Source organism: Patagioenas fasciata, chromosome 16, assembly GCF_037038585.1.
Source record: "Patagioenas fasciata isolate bPatFas1 chromosome 16, bPatFas1.hap1, whole genome shotgun sequence".
Lineage (NCBI taxonomy): Eukaryota > Metazoa > Chordata > Aves > Columbiformes > Columbidae > Patagioenas > Patagioenas fasciata.
The window spans coordinates 14,531,476-14,548,555 of NC_092535.1; the positions used below are offsets into that span (position 1 = coordinate 14,531,476).

The following is a 17,080-nucleotide window of genomic DNA, read 5'->3' on the forward strand; positions in this document are numbered from 1 at the left end:
GCCTCCCAAGGGCCTCCGTTTCTCTTCCTGTGCTTCCTGGGGCCCTCCGTTTGCCCTTTGGTGTGGCCCAGAGCCCTGCGTGTGCCCCTGGGTGTCCAGCCTGAGCCCTTTGCTGCCTCTGGGTACCCCCATGGCCCTGCGCGTGCCCGCGGGTGCCACCCTTGTGAAGCACGGATTAAGCGTGAGGGGTTCTAAGTCAGGAGAGCTCCCGACCCGAGGGGTGAATAAGTGAATTCGTGCAACAGACCAGTCTGGCCAAGGGGACTGAGCCCCGTGTGTCATCTTTGGTTCTTGTATTTCTTCATGAGGTGATGAAGTGAAGTGTAGTTCAGAGAGCACGTGGTGCTGTGACTTGTCCGTTTTCTCTGGCACCCAGGCTCTTCTCTACCTGCTTGCAGTCTGTCCCGTTCATGCTGCAAAACAGGGAGGAAAAGGTTCCCAAGTGCCACCCGTGTGCGTTTGGTTTGCGCCCCAGCCTGGAACTCCTGCGCCAGGGCCAGTCCCGGGCTCAAGTGTGAGCTTTAGCAGAAAGCTCCGGCTGCTCCGTCGGCTCCCCTGGCCCACGGAGCTTTTGCGCTGTCCCTGCGCTGCCCCCTCCCTGCCCCAGTGTCCCCACACCCCACGCTCTGCTCTCGGGACCGTTTCCTCGCTCCTTCTCTCCCGGGCTCCCGCGGCAGCGCGTGCTGCCCGCACCGTTCTCCGGGGCCGTTACCGGTCCCTGCGCAGGGCTCGGTGGAGCAAAGCGCTGCCCAGAGCAGCACCGCAGGCCGGCGGGCCCGGCCAGGAGCGAGCAGAGAGAACCGAGAGCCGAGGAGAGAGGAGACAGAAGCGAGAAGAGCAGCGGGGAGCGAAGCGCTGCCCCAGAGCGGCCCCGAGCCAGCCCGGCTCTCCCGCCCCGCGGCTCCCGGTCGCGCCCGGCGGGCAGGGGGAGCCGCTCCGCCCGCCCCGGAGGCGCCAGCCCGCGGCCCGGGGCCGCCTGAGCGCGGTCCGCCGGGCAGGGCGCGGAGCAGCCCCCGCCGCGGGGCCCGGCAGGGAGCGGGGCCATGGCGGCGCCGAGCCAGGGCTCCCTGCGGCGCCGGCTGCAGAGCTCGCAGGAGGCGCAGCACCGGCAAGCGCTGGTGGTGCGGAAGCTGCAGGCGAAGGTGAGGAGCGGGGGCGCCTGCCCGGGGGGAGCTGCCCGGGGCCGGGCCGCGGTGCTGGGGCCGGGGTGTCCGGGCCGCCCAGAGAGGGCGCTGGGCCGCGGCGATGCCGGGGGCGAACGCGCGGCCCCAGCGGGTTCCTTCCCGGAGCTGCCGCGGGCGGGACGGTGCCCAGCGCGGAGCTCGGGGGAGGCGCCGGGAGCCGCCCCGCTCCGCCCGGCCCGCCCAGGCGTGCTGGGCGCTGCTTCCCCCGCCGGCAGCCCCGAGCCGCTCGGCAGCCCTTGGCCGCCTTCGCTGTCGCTGCCCGGCCGGCGAACGGGCCCGGGCGGCTCTTGTGCAGCTGCACAGAAACCGCGTTGTGCAGCGGCTGAGCGGGGCTGGGGCAGAGCTGACCTGCTCGGCGGAGCTTGAGAAGCGACGTGGAAACTCCCTCCTTGCCCTCCCTTCAGGGCCCGGGGGACCTTTCCCCCGTGGGAATCTCGAGTTGGGGTCCGGGTGCCCATGGGGCAGGTGCTGCTGGCCAGCGCTGCCTTAGCATGAGCAGACAGTGCTGTGTGCGACAGAAACCCTGGCTGGCTGGCCTGAAGATCAGAGGAGGTGAAGCTTCCCCGTATGGTCACGACTTCTCGTTGCTGTATCAGCAGCGCCGTGAAATGTTCCGTGCTTGGGCTGCAAAGACTGAGAGAAAAGGGGATGCGGGAGGAGCCGCGTCTGGGAGAAGCTGCATTCGCTCATCTTCCTTCTCTTTATCCACCCAGGTCCTGCAGTACCGGACTCGGTGCCGAGAGCTGGAGCAGCAAGTGGAGGCAGCAGGGGTGAGTGTGCAGGCTGCTGACTACAGACAGTGCACACAGCATTCGTTAACACCGGCAAAAAACACCTCTCCAGAGTGACAGTGACAGGAAAACAGGCTTTTGCTACCGGAGGGTTTCGGGAAGCGCTGTAATTCTGCCCGTCAGTGTGTGTGCAGTTGCCGTTCTTGGAGCAGCCAGTAGTCCCAGAAATGCCAGTCCAGAAATCCCCACCAAGAAGGATTTTAGTTTTGTGAGAGAGCGCTTTCCTGCTGGGGTAACGCGCTGTCCTCGGTCTCAGGAGAGGGCCGTACTGCCTGTTACGTTGTGGGGCCGTCTCTGAAAGAGAACCGGCTGGAACACGGCATTTCGGCAGGCGGGAATGCTGGCGTTCAGCACACAGAGCTGGCTCTTCTGTGCTTTCCTTTCTGCTTCGCGGCTAAAGTAAACCCGGGAGAGGAAGAGTAGGAGAGCAGGAGAGCATTCCTGGGCTTCAAGTGCAAGTGAGCGCTTGTGGTGCTGAGCGGAGGATCCCGGGCTGTGAGAGTGCAACAGTGGGAGACTGAGCAGAGCTGTCCCCTGCAGTGACACCCTTCCCCTTCCTCTCTGCTGTCACGACACTGTTATGCCTGGAAGAAGCCACGAGCTGCAGAGATACCAGCAAATGGAGGGGAGAGCGATGGATGCTGACAGTAGTGAAGGGAACACAAGAATTTGACTAATCTTTTCCTTTCTGCCTTAGGGATCCCTCCCCGGCAGGCGGGAAGCCACAGAAGACCAGAGCCTGGAGAAAGCACTGCTGCGGCTGGAAGAGGAGCAGCAAAGGTACAAGGAAGAAGCGTTCCCTCATAGCCGGTACCCTGGATGCTCATGGAGGGGAGGGAAAACCTGCCAGAGCCACCTGCTCTCCCCAAGGGAAGCGGCTGGACGAGCCGCTGTGACAGGAGAAAGGTCCACGATGTGTTTTCTGTGGTGCAGTGACAGTGTTGTGTGCCGAATGGCTCTGTTCTGAGCGGGGGGTTGTTCCGGGTGAGCTGCAAAGGTCCCTTTCCAGCCTCAGGTGCTCCAGGGTTCAGTAGGTGAGGGCTCAGGACAGTGGTAGAGAAAGGTGATGGATGATGCAGTGATCAGACAGCACGGCGGGGAGGCAAGACGTTCACTGTGGGCATCATCAGAGTTGAGAGGAAGGGAGAACCGAACCTGTGGATGGCAATGGAAGGCTTAAAGCCAGGAGAAGCAGCTGAGCTGGCCATCCCAGAGAGATCTTAGTTAATGCCAGGAAGCGCTTTTGCTGCCTCTGAGTCTGACAACAAAGCCAGTGTTGAGGGAGCTGGGAAATCCCGGGGCTGCTGCTTGTGGGCAGCAGTTGTTGAGCGACCTCTCTGCTGTTTCTCCCTCTCCCAGGTGTGAGAACCTGGCAGAAGTGAACGCTCTCCTGCGGGAGCAGCTCGATGAAGCCGGTGAGGTTAATTCAGCCCTCAAAGAAGATGTTGCAAAACTGACGGCGGATTGGATGAGGGCCCGGGAGGAGCTGGGGTTGAAGGAGAGTGAACGGCGCCGTGAGCGCGAGGTAAGGAAAGGCTACGGGCTCGTCAGCCGTGATGCCAGAGCGGCGTGAGAATGGATTTGATTTCTGGCCGAGAGGTCTTGCTGTGTGGCAGCGGTGGCTCTGCTGAGCTGTGCTGGTGCTGAGGAGCAGGAGACAGGGCTGGGAGATGGAAGAGACCTGGTGCTGGGGGTTGCGCTCTCTCCTCTCTGAAAGACTCGAGCAGTGTTGGCGAAGGCTGGACTGGCATTTCTTTTTGTCTTGGCACGTTTAGGTGTATGACAGCTACGTCAGGGGTGAACACCAGCGTCTCCTCAGCCTGTGGTGCCAGGTGGTGACCTTCCGCCGTCAGTTCCTGGAGATGAAGGCTGCCACTGACCGGTGAGTACGAGGGAAGGCCAGAGCTCTTGCAGGAAAGCTGTAGCTTCCTTCACACCTGCTGGGTGAGCCTCCGTGTTACAGTAATTGTGGCTCAAGCCATGATTTCTCCTTTGAGAGTCTGAAGCAATGAAGCCATGAAGCTGTTTAGCTGTCTTTGGAATGATTTGGTTTGATGCAGGTTTTCAAACCAGACTGAGGGGCTCGGGCTGTGGGCAATGCCGAGGCCCTGAGCGATGAACTTGCCTGTGGTGATGTTTGGGCACATTAACTCGGGCACGGGCACACATGGACATGCTGGAAGAGACTCCCCACAGCTGTGCGTGCAGCACGTAGAGCAGTCCGTTTAATAGAACGGTGGAAATCTGCCGTACATCTCACTGAATGAGAGTATGTTAATAAGCTAGAGCAGCAGCAACAGTCAGTAAGAGTCACTGGAGGTCCTTGAGGCCTTCTGGCCGTCCCACACATTTCTTCTCATCTCTGAGGAGAAAACAGACTCATCCTCGACGATCACGCAGACTCATTGCTCAACTGTCCAGATGCGTCCTGGTCCCAAAGTGCCAGATGAGCGGCTCGTCCCAGCCAAGGCGTCACCTTTCCTGCCAGCTGGGACTGGTGCACAATGATGCGCTTCAGAAGCGAGTGAGCTGATAGAGATGGTGATGTGAACACGGTCTCTTTCTTGATTCCTCTTCAGAGATTTGTCTGAGCTGAAGGCAGAGCACATGAGGCTTTCTGGAGCTGTGCTTGTGAGCTGCTCCCGTCCAACCTCTGGCGACCTGGAGAAGAAGGAGCTTCAGGACAGGTGAAGCTGTTTTAAACTTTGCAGTTACCAACATGATCTTTTGTGGCTGCTGCTGTGATTCGTAGATGAGCTGTGTTCACGTTTTAAACACATGAACAGACCTGCACAGCCCTGTTTCTGTGCCTGGTCAGACTGTTGCCTTCAACGGGATGGACAGAAAAACCGTCAGACTGACAGAAGCTGTTCTGAGTAAGACCAGACTGGCAAAGAGATTGCATAGCACAGTGTTTTTGCTGTTAGCTGACTCTTGGTGAGAAATGGAGAGCAGCATAAAGAGAGCTCTGTCTCTGTACAGCCCTTTTCCTCCCCAGGGCTGCATTAAAGCAGTTGGGAGGAATGTGAACAGGAGCATCATAAGCAGTGTAGCTCCTCTGTGCTGACGGTTCCTTGCAAGACTGAGTGCAGAAGACCTTTGTGGCAAGAAGGGCCATTTGGCACCCTCAAGCTCATTACCCCTTAGAGCTGGATGCTGCCTTTGCTGTATTTTCTGGCTTGGACTTTCTCTGCTGTGCCTCTGGGAGCTGCTCAGCTCTTTCCCAGGCGATGGTGTGCTGTGCTTTTGGAGTGGCACGTGGACCTTCTCTTCTCAGGGTGCTGGAGCTCTCGGCCTTGCTTGTACCCTCCCAGAAGAAGAATGAGGAGAAGGAGAAGCCCATGGAAACACCTGACGACACCGTGGAGATTCTGGTGTGTTTTCCCTTGATCTGGGGGACAGCCCAGTGTTTGCTCCCCAGCCGTAGCACACAGAGGTGCGGTTTCCTCAGCAGAAGGAGGGGTAGAGATGCCACCTGCAGGGGAACATCAGGGACATTGCCAGAATGTTCCTTGTGTGTTTGGCACAGGTGCAGTCAGTCCGGGTGCAGCAGCGGCAGGGGAGCTGCAGACAGCTCCGGTGTCTTCCTCAGGGGTTGCACCAAGGCTGTTGTGCCTGGGGTCAAAGTTCCTTGGCACTGGCAGCTTCCTGGCAGTCTATGGAAACGAGCTGTCGGTCTTTCCCTTCTTAGTTTTAGCCAGGAAGAAGTGGAATAGATGTGGGAAGGAATGCACTGGAATGCCGAGGGCTGAGGCTTCTGGGCACGGCAGTGCCGCTGAGGATGGGAACGCTGCAGAGGGAGCAGCTCTGCCCTGCCCACCCTTTCCTCCTTCTGTTCTCAGGAAGCTGGTCGGTTAGAGAAAGAACGTGAAGTTCTGTGGAGTAAAAGTGCCAAAGAGGAGAACCTGTCCCTGCAAAAGCTGATAAAAGATATAACTGAGGTGTGTGCAGAGCTGGGACCTTGATCTCCAACCCCCTCCCAGCTTTTGCCTCCAGCGGAGCCGTCTCTCTGCTCACTGCTTCTCCCGGCTGTCTGGAGCCGCCTTGGCCGCTCCTCACTGCTTCTTTGTGCTCTTTCCCTGCCCGTTGCTTGCAGGCCCTACAAGAAGAGCTTTCTGCCAGGCAGGACTCCATCGATTCCCTGCTGCAGCAGCACAGGCAGCAGGAAGAGAAGTGCAGGACGCTGCAGCAGAGGCTTGAGCAGCTGCAGGAGGAATGCGCCACGTCCAGCAGCCAGCGGCAGCACCTCCAGTCTCTGGTGGAAGCGCTCAGAAGGTGAGCGTTTCCTCCTTCTCCTGCGGTCCAGAGGCAATCTGCTTCCAGTTCGGGAGCCCAGAGCTGTTGTGGGCAGAGAACTTGCCTGCCCTGCCTCGCGCGTGCCTCTGTTTGGCACCACAGCATCCTCCTGTCGCTGCTTTTCCTGCTCGGCTGTGCCTCCCAAGGCTGTCTGGGCGATTCAGAGCGATGCTGGCATACAAGGCGCCTCTCCCTCGACATGCTGCGTCTGCTTCTGCTCTTTGGGTGCCCTTTCCCGGGCAGCGCTTCTCGCTGGCTGAAGGCAGCAGCCTGCCCGCCTTTCTGCTTCCCTCTTCAGTTACCCTGGGAGGGGAAGAGCAAGTTCTTCCTCCCCGTGCTCCCCACAGCTCCATCCTGGGATGAGGAAAACGGGATCTGTGACTCTCCCGGCCTCTTCATTCTTGTAACGGAGCCTTGTCTCTGCAGTGACTGTGCCAACCTGGAGAGAACCAGGGACGAGCTACAGCAGCAGCTGGAAGTAACGGAGCAAGAAGCCTCGCGTCTGCGTCAAAGGAACACGGAGCTGCAGCTGAAGGAAGACTCAGCCCAGGGGGACAAGGTGGAGCAGCAAGAGGCGATGGAGAGAGCGCGTCGTGAGCAGGAGCTGCTGTGAGCGTTCGAGCTTTCTCGGGGCAGGGGTGGGCATGGCTGGACCTTAGGGGCCCAGCGCACAAGGCTGAGTTGTGCCTGCTCGTCATTTGCAGCACAGAAGGGCGAAGGGAGCCCGCGGGCAGGGCTGGCTGCCATATCTGGACATAGTAGGTACTCTTGGTTTGGAGATGACAATGCTTTTAGGTTAAGAACTTGTTTGTCTTTCCCCATCTCCCAGGCTGAAGGACTTTGCTGCGCTCGAAGGAAAACATTCATTATTGCAGAGTGAGCTGGTAGTGGCGAGAGAGACGCTGGAGGAGTCGCAGCTTCAGAGGGATCTGCTGGAGCGAGAGAAACACGAGCTGACCATGGCCCTGGAGAAGGTACGGTCACCTTATTCCTAGGGAGCACCTGTGGGAGAGGGAGCTGTGACAGCAGGACCAGCACCGGTGCTGTTCCTGGCAGGAGAAGACAGGGAAACCGTTGTTGTCCTTCTGGGGAAATGGGGATCCGAGCACACAGGCTCTTTGGGTGTTCAGTCCCCACGTGCTCATTGGGAGCGTGAACTGGGAGCGTGTCGGAGACACCCAGGGGATGGGAGTTGCTGCTGGGAGTCAGGCATTTTCCTGCCCTTGTTGTCACGTTGTTCTTTTGTCTCTGCAGGCCGAGCAGTCGGTGGCAGAGTTGAGCAGGACTCAGAAGCAGCTGAGTGTAGAAATAGCTGATCTCCGTGCTGCAGCAGCCAACATGAGCAGTATCAATGAAGCTCTTGCAGTGGAGAAAGTGCAGCTGAACCACCTTGTGCTGCAGGTGAGCAGAGTTGCCACAGCTCTTGCCAGCTGTTTGTCTCCAGCTGCTGCTGCTTCTCAGCCTTCTTGCCCTCCAGCAGTAGGACTGGCTGGCTGTGCAAATGTTGTTCCTTGTCCTGTCCAAGCCAAAGCTCCTTCCTAGGAAATGTTCCTGTCTTTGATGTGCTCTCTGCTTCTGTGATTGTAGCTGGAGCAAGAGAATGAGGTTGTGTCAGAGAAAGTGGCCGGGCTGGAGAGAGCAAGAGTCTGTGAGCAGGAGCGGCTGAGCTGGTGTGAAAGAACCAAGGCAGAGCTCTGTGCAGAGAAAGCCCAGCTGGAGCAGCTGCTGCAGGAAGCAGAGGAGCAGCAGGAGGGGCTGCGGGTGCAGCTGAGGAGACTGGCAGAGGAGAAGGAAGAAACCCGAGAGCAGCTCAGTGAGGTGAGACCAAAAAGCTGGTGCTTGTGGGTGGGCGTTTGGCTGCTTGGCTGAGTGAAGCTGTGTCTGCTGGCTGCTGCAGGCTTTGTGTCAAGGAGACACTCGGTAGCCCTGCAGGGCAGGGGGTTTGTTCCCTTCTTTTTGGCACCACGTTGATGGCTTGCGGAGCAGCTCTGCAGTTCTCTGCGCTGTCCTCTGCTTCTCTGGGTTCTTCTAATCCACCGGTCCGTGTTGGCCTCTTCCGTGGCTTTTGCTGAGCTGCAAAGCGGTGATCGTGTTGTCCATGGATCAGAGCGGGGCGACTCCTTGTCACCTGTGGCAAAAGAAACAAACTGTGTAGCTCTGAATCCTTTTTCTGAGGCAGAATCTGGTCGGCAGCGGCTGAACATGAGCCGGCGTGTGCCCAGGTGTCCCAGAAGGCCAAGAGCAGCCTGGCTTGTCCCAGCACTGGTGTGGCCAGCAGGAGCAGGGCAGTGACCGTCCCCTGCACTGGGCACTGGGGAGGCCACAGCTGGTCCCAGGCAGCCCAGGCTGGCCTTGCACATCACTTGCCGGTGAGCGGGGCCAGCGCCTTTTGGCAGCCCAGGCTCTCGGTGCGGGACCAGCAGCTGCTCTCACACTTGGAGCCCCCGGGACAGGAGCTCTTTCTCCTCCCGCCCCCTGGCCAGCGGCGCTGGCTGCTCTGCACACAGCTGCACAGAAAGGGCTCCAGCTGCGGTTTGTCCCGTTCCAGGTGTCCCGGCAGCAAGAGTCGGCCAGCACTGGTCTGGAGCAGTTGCGCCAGGAGTCCTCTCGCCAAGGGCTCGCCCTGGCCAAGGTGTCCGAAGAGAAGGAGGTGCTGGTGCAGGAGAAGGCTGCCCTGGAGCTGCGCCTGGCAGCCGTGGAGCGGGACAGACAAGGCCTTTCCGAGCAGCTGGCAGAGGCCAGGTAAAGGGCGAGGAACCCTGGGCACGACATGACTCGCTGTCGGGAATTACAGAGCTGGTCAGCATTGCACGGGGCTTTCTTGCGTCCCCTGTGCTTTGCGGATGTTCTCACCTTCCAGGGACAGAACAGGGAAGAATCTTGAGGGGAAAAAAACCTGCTTATTGTGTCCCCCTGCAGAGCAGTTGGAAGTGCTGATGGGATGCACCTGTGAGCAGAGGTTGGGCTTTTGCTGGCTGGCACAGACGTTGTCAGGAAAACTGCTACCTGTGTGCCATCCACCAGGCAGCAGCCATTTCAGATTTGGCTGTCGAGATGAAATTCGGCTGGGCTTGCTGTGTTACGCTGGGTCCTAAGGAAAGCCTGGGCGTTCCCTCAGAGGGGCCTGCATTGCTAATTTAAATGGCAGAAATATGTTTGCTGTACACGGGTGTCCATGCAGCCCCTTTTCCGTTCTCAGGGGCAGGGATCTTGAAGCACTTGTCACTGGGATCCCTCCCTGTGGGTGTCAGGAGCAAGAAGCTCATTTCTCTCCGTGTCCACAACCCGCAGGCCGGTGAAGGAGACCCTGGCGCGCAGCCTGTTTGAGGCTCAGCAGCGCGTATCTCAGCTGGAGATCGCCCGGAGTCACCTGGAGATGCGGCTTCACACCGTCACGCAGGCCAAGGACGTGATACAAGGTGAGGCCCCATGTGCTTTGTTTCTGGTGATGCCCTGCCTAGACAAGATGGTATAAAACCAGCTCTCTGTCCGCAGTGCTTGTGAGGAGTGAAGGAGCTGGAACAGACCCCTCCAGCACTGAAACTCCAAGGGCTGAAGGTCAGTAAGGCCAGAAGCAGGGTCTGGGTAGACTCTGACTCTTGCCACTTGTGGGGTTTGCAGGGGAAGTGAAGTGTCTTCAACGTGAGCTGGAAGCAGAGAGATCTCTCCTGAGGCAGGAGCGGGAGAACGCGGCACAACAGCTCTTGCGGAGAGAACGGCAGCATGACGATGCCCTCAGACTTCGGCAGAGCGACCACGAAGCAGAAACACAGAGGCTCCTGCAAGACCTGGTAGGAAACAAGAGGTGTTGAATTCCTCAAGCACGCTCGGTGGGCTGGCTTTAGCAGAGGAACGGCCCGGGGTGTGAAATGGCAGCAACCGCGTGTTGCAGGCCGCACGTTGCCGGGCCAGCAGCAGAGCCGATGGCTCGTACTCGAAGGCATGTGGAGCCCACAGGACTGTGCTGGGACAGGAAATGCAGCCACAGATGGAGCGTGGGCGTGAGATGAGCTCAAGGGCAGGTTGGGGGCCCCACCCAGAGCGTGGCAGCACAGGGGGGCTCTTACCAGCCTCCCGTCTCCCATGGGGCAGAGTCCTGACCCTCCTGCCAGCTGCAGTCACGGGAGCTTTGTTCCTTTCTTGCTGCCCTTTCTCGGTGGACAGAGGGGTTTTCTTTGGGCCTGAACCCCAAAGGAGGGTGAAGCTTCCCATGTTCTGAGGAGCTTGGCTGGGGCTCCATCCTGAAGCGTTTTCCTCCCGTTGACCACTCTAATGTAGGGAACTCGGTAGAGTTTTATACCGATGGCTGAACAGCAGCGACACCGATGGTGCTTAGAGGATGCTTTCAGAGATGGAGATCTCTGGGCAACAGCTTTTCCGCTGTACTAAAATAATGGAATTGGTACTGTTGCGTGATCCGGTTAAAGGCTTCATTGCCATTCCGCATGTACTTGTGCCACAGCCCCAAAAGCAGGAAGGCAAATGAGTATGGATTTCTCCCAGGTGATCTGCAGGGGGCCCCTGGGAAGAGAGTTTGGGGCTGTTTTGGGCTGTGGCCCAGGGGGAGAAGAAGGCACTTGGCCCTGTCCAGTCCTGAGCGCGCTCACTCTCCCCGGCTTGTTCATTCTGGCCCTTGTAACCTGCGTGTGGCACCAGCTCCACCATCTCCTCTCTGAATCCCCAGCAGGCTGCTGCAGAAGGGGAGCAGCTCTCCTGGCTCTCAGAGAAGAGACGCCTGTCGCAGCGGCTGGAATGTCTGCAGGGAGCAGTTGCAAGGCTGGAACTGGAGAAGACGGAGCTGAAGCAGTACAACGCTGAGCTCAGGAGGACCCTGGAGCAGGTGAAACAGGCTTTCCCTGCCTCTGCAAAGCCTCCCGGTGCTCTGGAACACCACACGTTTCCCAGACAGCACTTTGGAGCCCTCTGCTGCTTTCCTGCCCTCTCCCCGTCCCCCTGTGCACACTCGCTGTCTATTTTCTCTCCCTTCTGGCACCCGTTGCCTTCCCAAATGCACATTCACTGGGGTACCACCCTTCCTGCCCCAGTGTCCGCATCCACACACACTGGACTCTCTCTTGCCCTTTCTCCTCCATATTCTGCTTCGAGTGCGTTTTGCCCCAACGTTCTCAGGTGCAAGTGACAGTCTCTGAGCAGAAGTCTCCTTGCCCTGATGTGCAGGGGTCCTTCTGCAACTCGTTTGGTGGCCCGAGCCTGTGACCCTTTCTCCTTCCCAACGTGCAGGTGGAACGTGAACGGAGGAGGCTGAAGAGATGTTGCCGTGGTCGGTCGCTGCCAGATGCGTGCGCATTGTCTCTCTCTGACCAGCGGAAGGTGCCGGCTTCCAGACAGGTGAGAACAGGATCACACTGGGTGGCAGGAGGGTCTGGCCATAGGGAGGAACGATGGCAAATCCCAGTGGTCTTTTGCCTCTTTCAGGTGGCCCTCCTGGAGACACAGCTGGTGCAAGAACCAAAATAGAAGCAAGGACTCCAGGGGCAGTCACACCCTTGAAGATGAAGGAAGGGAATTTTAACCACCAGCTACTGGGGGGGTTTGAGGGGGGTGGGTGGGGAGATGGGGAGCAGGCGGATCGGAAAGGTTGTACCCTCCGAGTACCTCAGCCCATGGGGAAAGGAGGAGGGATCATTGCGGCCGGGAGCTAGGGCTGGGGAACTGGGGTCAATGGGGGCTGCGTCCCCCGCGTTTTGGAAGAGACCCCACAGGGAGATGCCCGGTGGACTCTTCCCTTTAGTTGAATAAAGTTTTTCTTTTGGTTTGACTCCTCTGTCTCTTTTTCTGAACACGGAGCTCTAGCGAAGTGAATTTCTGTGCAGCTGCCTCTGGGTACCCAGCACGGCGCTCCCTGTGCCCTGGGTGCCGGGCTCTGCGTTTCTCTGCCCCGGGAGCTCCTTTTCTCCTCTTTTCTGTCTCAGGGTGTCGAGGGTTAAGATTGCGGGGTGACAATCAAACCCTGGCAGATGTGTTGTTCACCTCCTCTCCCCCACACTTCCCCCATTTGCCCCTCCCTCTCCCCACTTCCCACCAAGGACAGGCGATCGGGAGGGAAAGAAGGACAGAGAGAAGAGAGTTGGAAAAGTTAAAGATGTTTTACTAATGCTACTGATAAGAATAGAGAAAATAATACAAAATATACAAAACCAATCTTGAAAGTCTCAGCAACTGCAGAGCCAGCACGCAAAGTCCTGGATTGGACTCTGCAGCCAACCGGAGCTGGACTCAGTCTCTCACTAGGCCTCCGTTCACAGGGACGAGCAGCAAGGTCCTCTCCTAATGTCAGCCATGAGGAAAAAGGGAAGGAAAAAGGGATGAGATCCTCGTGATCTCCCACTTTTATATGAAGTATTCACGTGAATGGAATGTTATTCACCGTTGCTCAGTCTCTCGGTCACCAGTTTCTCGTTGCCCCTCTCGCGAGATGTCCATCCGTGCTTATCAATAAGTTTGCATTCCATTGCGAGGTTTGCCAAAACATGTGTCTGGTTCTCCAGGAAAATGCAGCTGATATGAAGCTTTAGCTGAGAGGCAAAATTCACTAAAAGAGAAACTTGTTTTTTAACAAAACCAGGACACAGGGCAAGGGATGATGGTTTTAAACCAAAGAGGGGAGATCTAGACTAGATACAAGGGAGGACTGTTTTTACAATGAGAGTGGTAAAATGCTGGCACATGTTGCCCAGAGAGGTGGTAGATGCCTCATCCCTGGTAACATTCAAGGTGAGATTTCATGGTGCTGGAGACAATCTGACCAATATAGAATAGAGTAGATTAGCAGAATAGACTTTTTGGTATCAAGGGGTGTGCCCTGCCGGTGGGCAGCAGCAGGGCAGCGTCATGGAAACCAGTGATGTGACAATGCGGCAACGCCGTGATGCCACAATGGCGAGTGCTCTATAAAGCCGCTCGCCGGGAGAGCGGCCGTGGCATCTGCTGCCGGGTGCCTCTGGAGCGACAGGAGCCAGCGCAGGACGCAGCTCTAGGAGAGCTCTTGGAAGGAGCCGTGGAGCGGAGTCTGACTGCTGGAGTCCTAAAGGCAGACACAGTGCTGAGTGCAGGAGCTGTGCAGCGCAGTCTCACCGCTGCTGTCCCAAAGGCAGACGCGGTGCTGAGTGCAGGAGCTGTGCAGCGCAGTCTCACCGCTGCTGTCCCAAAGGCAGACGCGGTGCTGAGTGCAGGAGCTGTGCAGCGCAGTCTCACCGCTGCTGTCCCAAAGGCAGACGCGGTGCTCAGTGCACTGTCAAACAGGCAGAGGTGAGCAGCGGGGCGATGGAGAGGGCTGAGCCGGGGAGCCTGGGACACGGCGGGGCTGCTCGGGGGCATTGGGACGGGCCCTTTCTTGCAGCCGCTGGGCAGGAGGCTCATTGAGCTGTGCCTGAGGGTCTCTGTCTTCCTAGCTCGGACACAGGAGACAACACCTGGGAGAAGTAGCTACTGGCCCAATGGACCCTGAGCTGCTGGACCTCACCCTCGGTGTCAAGATCCCCGTGACACCCGGCTCCAAGCCTGTGTTCAGCAGGGGAAAGCTGGGGGAAAAGGTAAAGGCAGAAGAAAGGGGTGGGAGGGCCAGGAATCAGTCTGGACCTCGCAGGTTTGGAAATGCCGGCCTGTGTGCCTGAGGAGCTGGGAGGTGCGTTCGTCCCTGCTGCTCCTTCCTGCCCCGTTCACACTCTGGAACATCTCTCACAGCTTCACCGGCCCTCGGGCTCGTTTGACCTTGGGGATCCCCTGGGCCGCCGGATGAGCAACGAGTACAACAGCCTGCATGACCCGCATCTGAAGGCCTACCACCAACGCAAGGTCAACGTGCAGTGGCTGAAGAGACAGGGTTTCGTCACCAGCGATGGCAACGTAGGTTTGGATGAGATGGGGCTGATCAAAACGGTTCCCTCCCAGCGGGGTTCCTGAGCGCAGAGCAGGGTGTGCAGGGAGCAGCTCCCCTCCCGCCGGGGCGGCTGTTTCGGGAAGGCAGTCTGCGCAGCCGGCTTCACAGCGCTTGGGGGATTTCTGCCCCCGGCTCTCCACAGGTGGTTTGCTCGCTGAAGGAGTTCAACCAGTACAGGCAGTACCGGACCATGCTCAAGCTGGAGGCCCAGAAAGCGTTCATCCGAGAGCAGGTCAGCAAAGCGGGGTGTTCCCAGACACGCAGGGTCCCGAGGGAAGCCCTTCCCTTCCGCCCTCGTCGCGGGGCTGGAGCAGAGCCCTGTCCTGGGCCCGCGGGACGCCTCAGCACGCAGGGCCGGGAGCGCTTGTCCAGCCCACAGCCAGACACAACCTGCTGTCACCTTGCAGGAGAAGCTTCGGGAACACCTGCCCAAGTTAGAGCATGCTCCCAAACTGCGGGGGAACATCAACACTTCTTCTCTGGGACAGCGGCTCCTGCTGCCTCAGATACCATCTGGTCTGGGACAACAGCTGCTGCTGCCTCACAAACCATCGTGCCCACCTCCACCCAAAGGAGCAAGCAACTCCCTGAAATGGGGGCGACGCTTGAGAGTGGATGCAGCTTTGGGCAAGGGCCAAAGCCCCTCCCAACCCGAGCCGGGACACGAAGGTGCAGCCGGTGCGCTCAGAGCTGCAGAGCCTCCGGAGATCTCTTCTCTGCGCCATCGGCAGCAAATCGGACTGGCGGCCGAGCAGCTTACAGCGACCGTGTCGGAGAGCCTGGGGAAGCACTTTGCATCCGGCACACCTGAGCCAGGGCCTGTTGCCGGAGGAACCACCGAAGCGGGCAAATTTGAGGAAGAGAAATCGGGGCAAGCGGAAAGAGCAGCTTCCGACAGAGCAACTTCAGGGGCTTCGCTTGACCGTCTGGCCACAGAAGTTGTCAACGTTGTCTGCAGCACCTTGGAAGCCATCGGAGCCTCTCAGGCTGAAGGAGGCTGTAGCTGCCCATGCTCTGGACTGCTGGAGCTTTTCAGGGGAGCTCTCTCCAACAGACGGCCGCAGCCACCCCGGGCGCCTTTCTCAAGCCCAGGCGTGGAGGAAGGACAAGGATTCCCCGGCGCACCTCAAGAGCAGAGCCTGGAAGCCGGCGAGGGAGCAAAGTCGCCCGGACCTCCAGGCGGAGAGGAGAGCCGTCCCGCTGAGGACACCCGCCCCTCCACGGGCCCACAGCTCTGCAGACAGCCCGTCCCTCCGGCAGCTCCGAGGGCCCCTGCCCAGACAGCAGCACGACGCAGAGCAGCGCGCGGCCAGCTGGTGGGAGGCGAGCCCCAGCAGCCGCGGCAGCAGCGAGGCCGTTAGCTGGGAGGCTTGCGGGCCATGTCCTGGGCAGGGCTGCGGCAAGAGACGCGTAGAGCCCTGGGCAGCTCCGCCAAGTACAGCCCCGTGCTTCCCATAAAGAGTTTGTTGCCAAGTGCTGGCTTGTGCCTGCCTTCTTCGCTGAGGGAGCTGCTCCTGCACCCGACGGGCGGCGGAGCGGCAGACCTTGCCACGCTGAGGGGTTTCCTTGGGCGGGAAACGCCGAGAGAGGCCGCCCGGAGCCGGCAGCTCTGGCCAGAGGCGCCGAGGAGAGTTGGGCCTGGCCGGAGCCACGCTGACCGCCGCTCTCGCCCCCACCTGTCAGCAGCAGCGCCAGCCCGCAGCGTGTGGCACGGCCCGTGCGTGCGGGGAGGGCGCCGTCACCCCACCGGCTCAAGAGCCGAGCTCAGCTGGTGGTTGTCACCCTCCTAGGAGGAGCTTGGCCATGGTATCCACCCAGCAGAAAGTTGTGTCCTCGGCACTTGCCAGGAAGGTCCTGCAGCAACCGAGGCAGAGCTGCCAGGGAAACATGCAGCCCTGCAGGCCTGGGGCTGCCGGCAGTGCCAGAGCCTTTCCTGGGCTGGGATGGCAGTAGAGACCAGAGCTGTGGGAGGGGTGACCGGGCGTCCATCTGCTCAGCCTGGTGGCAGAGCTAAGAGAGGAAGCAGAAAGGTTAAGAGGCATCAGGGAGTCTGAGGAGACTGGTGGGACTATGCTCTGGCTTCCCTGGGACAGGAACAGCCACCAAAAAAAACCCAACCAAACCCACCAAGATCAAGGGGGCCCTTTACCCTCACCCTGCCGGGCTGGAGGCCGTAGCTCAAGGGAAAGGAGTGAATGGAAGCAAGTCCACACTTGGGGCAGCAGGTGAAACCCCTCCTTGCCCACCTCGCCCTCCCAGGTGCCTCTGTACAACAGCTATGAGGCTCTGGATGTGGAAGACCAGTCAATGGATCATGAGGACGAAGGCCCATCCACACCAGAGGTGTTGACAGGGGCAGGAAGCATACCTGCTGTATCAAGACCAGCTACACGAGGAAGGAAAAAATGGGTTACAGTTGTAGGTGACTCGCTTCTGTCAGGAACAGAAGGTCCAAAATGCCAGACAGACCTTCCCCGTAGAGAAGTCTGCTGCCTCCCTGGGGCCGGGGTCAAGGACATTGCCATGAAACTTCCGACCTTGGTACGGCCCTCAGACGGCTGGTCTGCCCTTACTGCTCTTCCATAGGTAACAAACACACACACACAAACAACTCCAGTTCCCTCAGCTGTTCCTCGTAAGACTTGTGCTCTAAAATGCTGAAGGTGTCCCTGCTCATTTCGGGGGCTTGGAGTAGATGATCTTCAAAGGTTCCAGCCCAAACTATTCTGTGAAGATTCGCCAACGCAGGCAGCCCTGGTTTGCCTCTCCCGTAGCTCTGCCTTTTGAAAGCATCCTTTTGCTGGCTGAGGTCACATGGAGCAGAGAGCTACAGTGGTGAAGGCAATCAGCACATCTCCAGTGATTGTGTTCACGGTGCTGACAACAGGACACCTCGGCTCCACCACCAC

The 17,080-nt window shown here is 59.1% G+C and overlaps 1 protein-coding gene across 2 annotated transcripts; it reads left to right on the forward strand.

Moving 5' to 3' along the window:
- The first annotated feature begins 778 nt into the window (after window positions 1-778).
- LOC136108301 (centrosome-associated protein CEP250-like) lies at window positions 779-12,050 on the forward strand. Of its 2 annotated transcripts, XM_071815491.1 has the most exons (19): window positions 779-1,142; window positions 1,898-1,954; window positions 2,673-2,755; window positions 3,335-3,500; window positions 3,751-3,857; window positions 4,555-4,662; window positions 5,253-5,349; window positions 5,818-5,916; window positions 6,072-6,250; window positions 6,698-6,880; window positions 7,101-7,245; window positions 7,526-7,672; window positions 7,859-8,089; window positions 8,820-9,013; window positions 9,563-9,690; window positions 9,893-10,062; window positions 10,956-11,111; window positions 11,513-11,620; window positions 11,708-12,050. In XM_071815491.1, the coding sequence occupies exons 1-19, from the start codon at window positions 1,044-1,046 to the stop codon at window positions 11,747-11,749; spliced, it is 2,499 nt and encodes an 832-aa protein (XP_071671592.1). In that variant the 5' UTR covers window positions 779-1,043; the 3' UTR covers window positions 11,750-12,050. The 2 variants fall into 2 exon arrangements, with proteins under 2 accessions (XP_071671592.1, XP_071671593.1); XM_071815492.1 differs by lacking the exons at window positions 10,956-11,111; window positions 11,513-11,620; window positions 11,708-12,050 and having other exon boundaries at window positions 9,767-10,035.
- The last annotated feature ends 5,030 nt before the right edge of the window (window positions 12,051-17,080 follow it).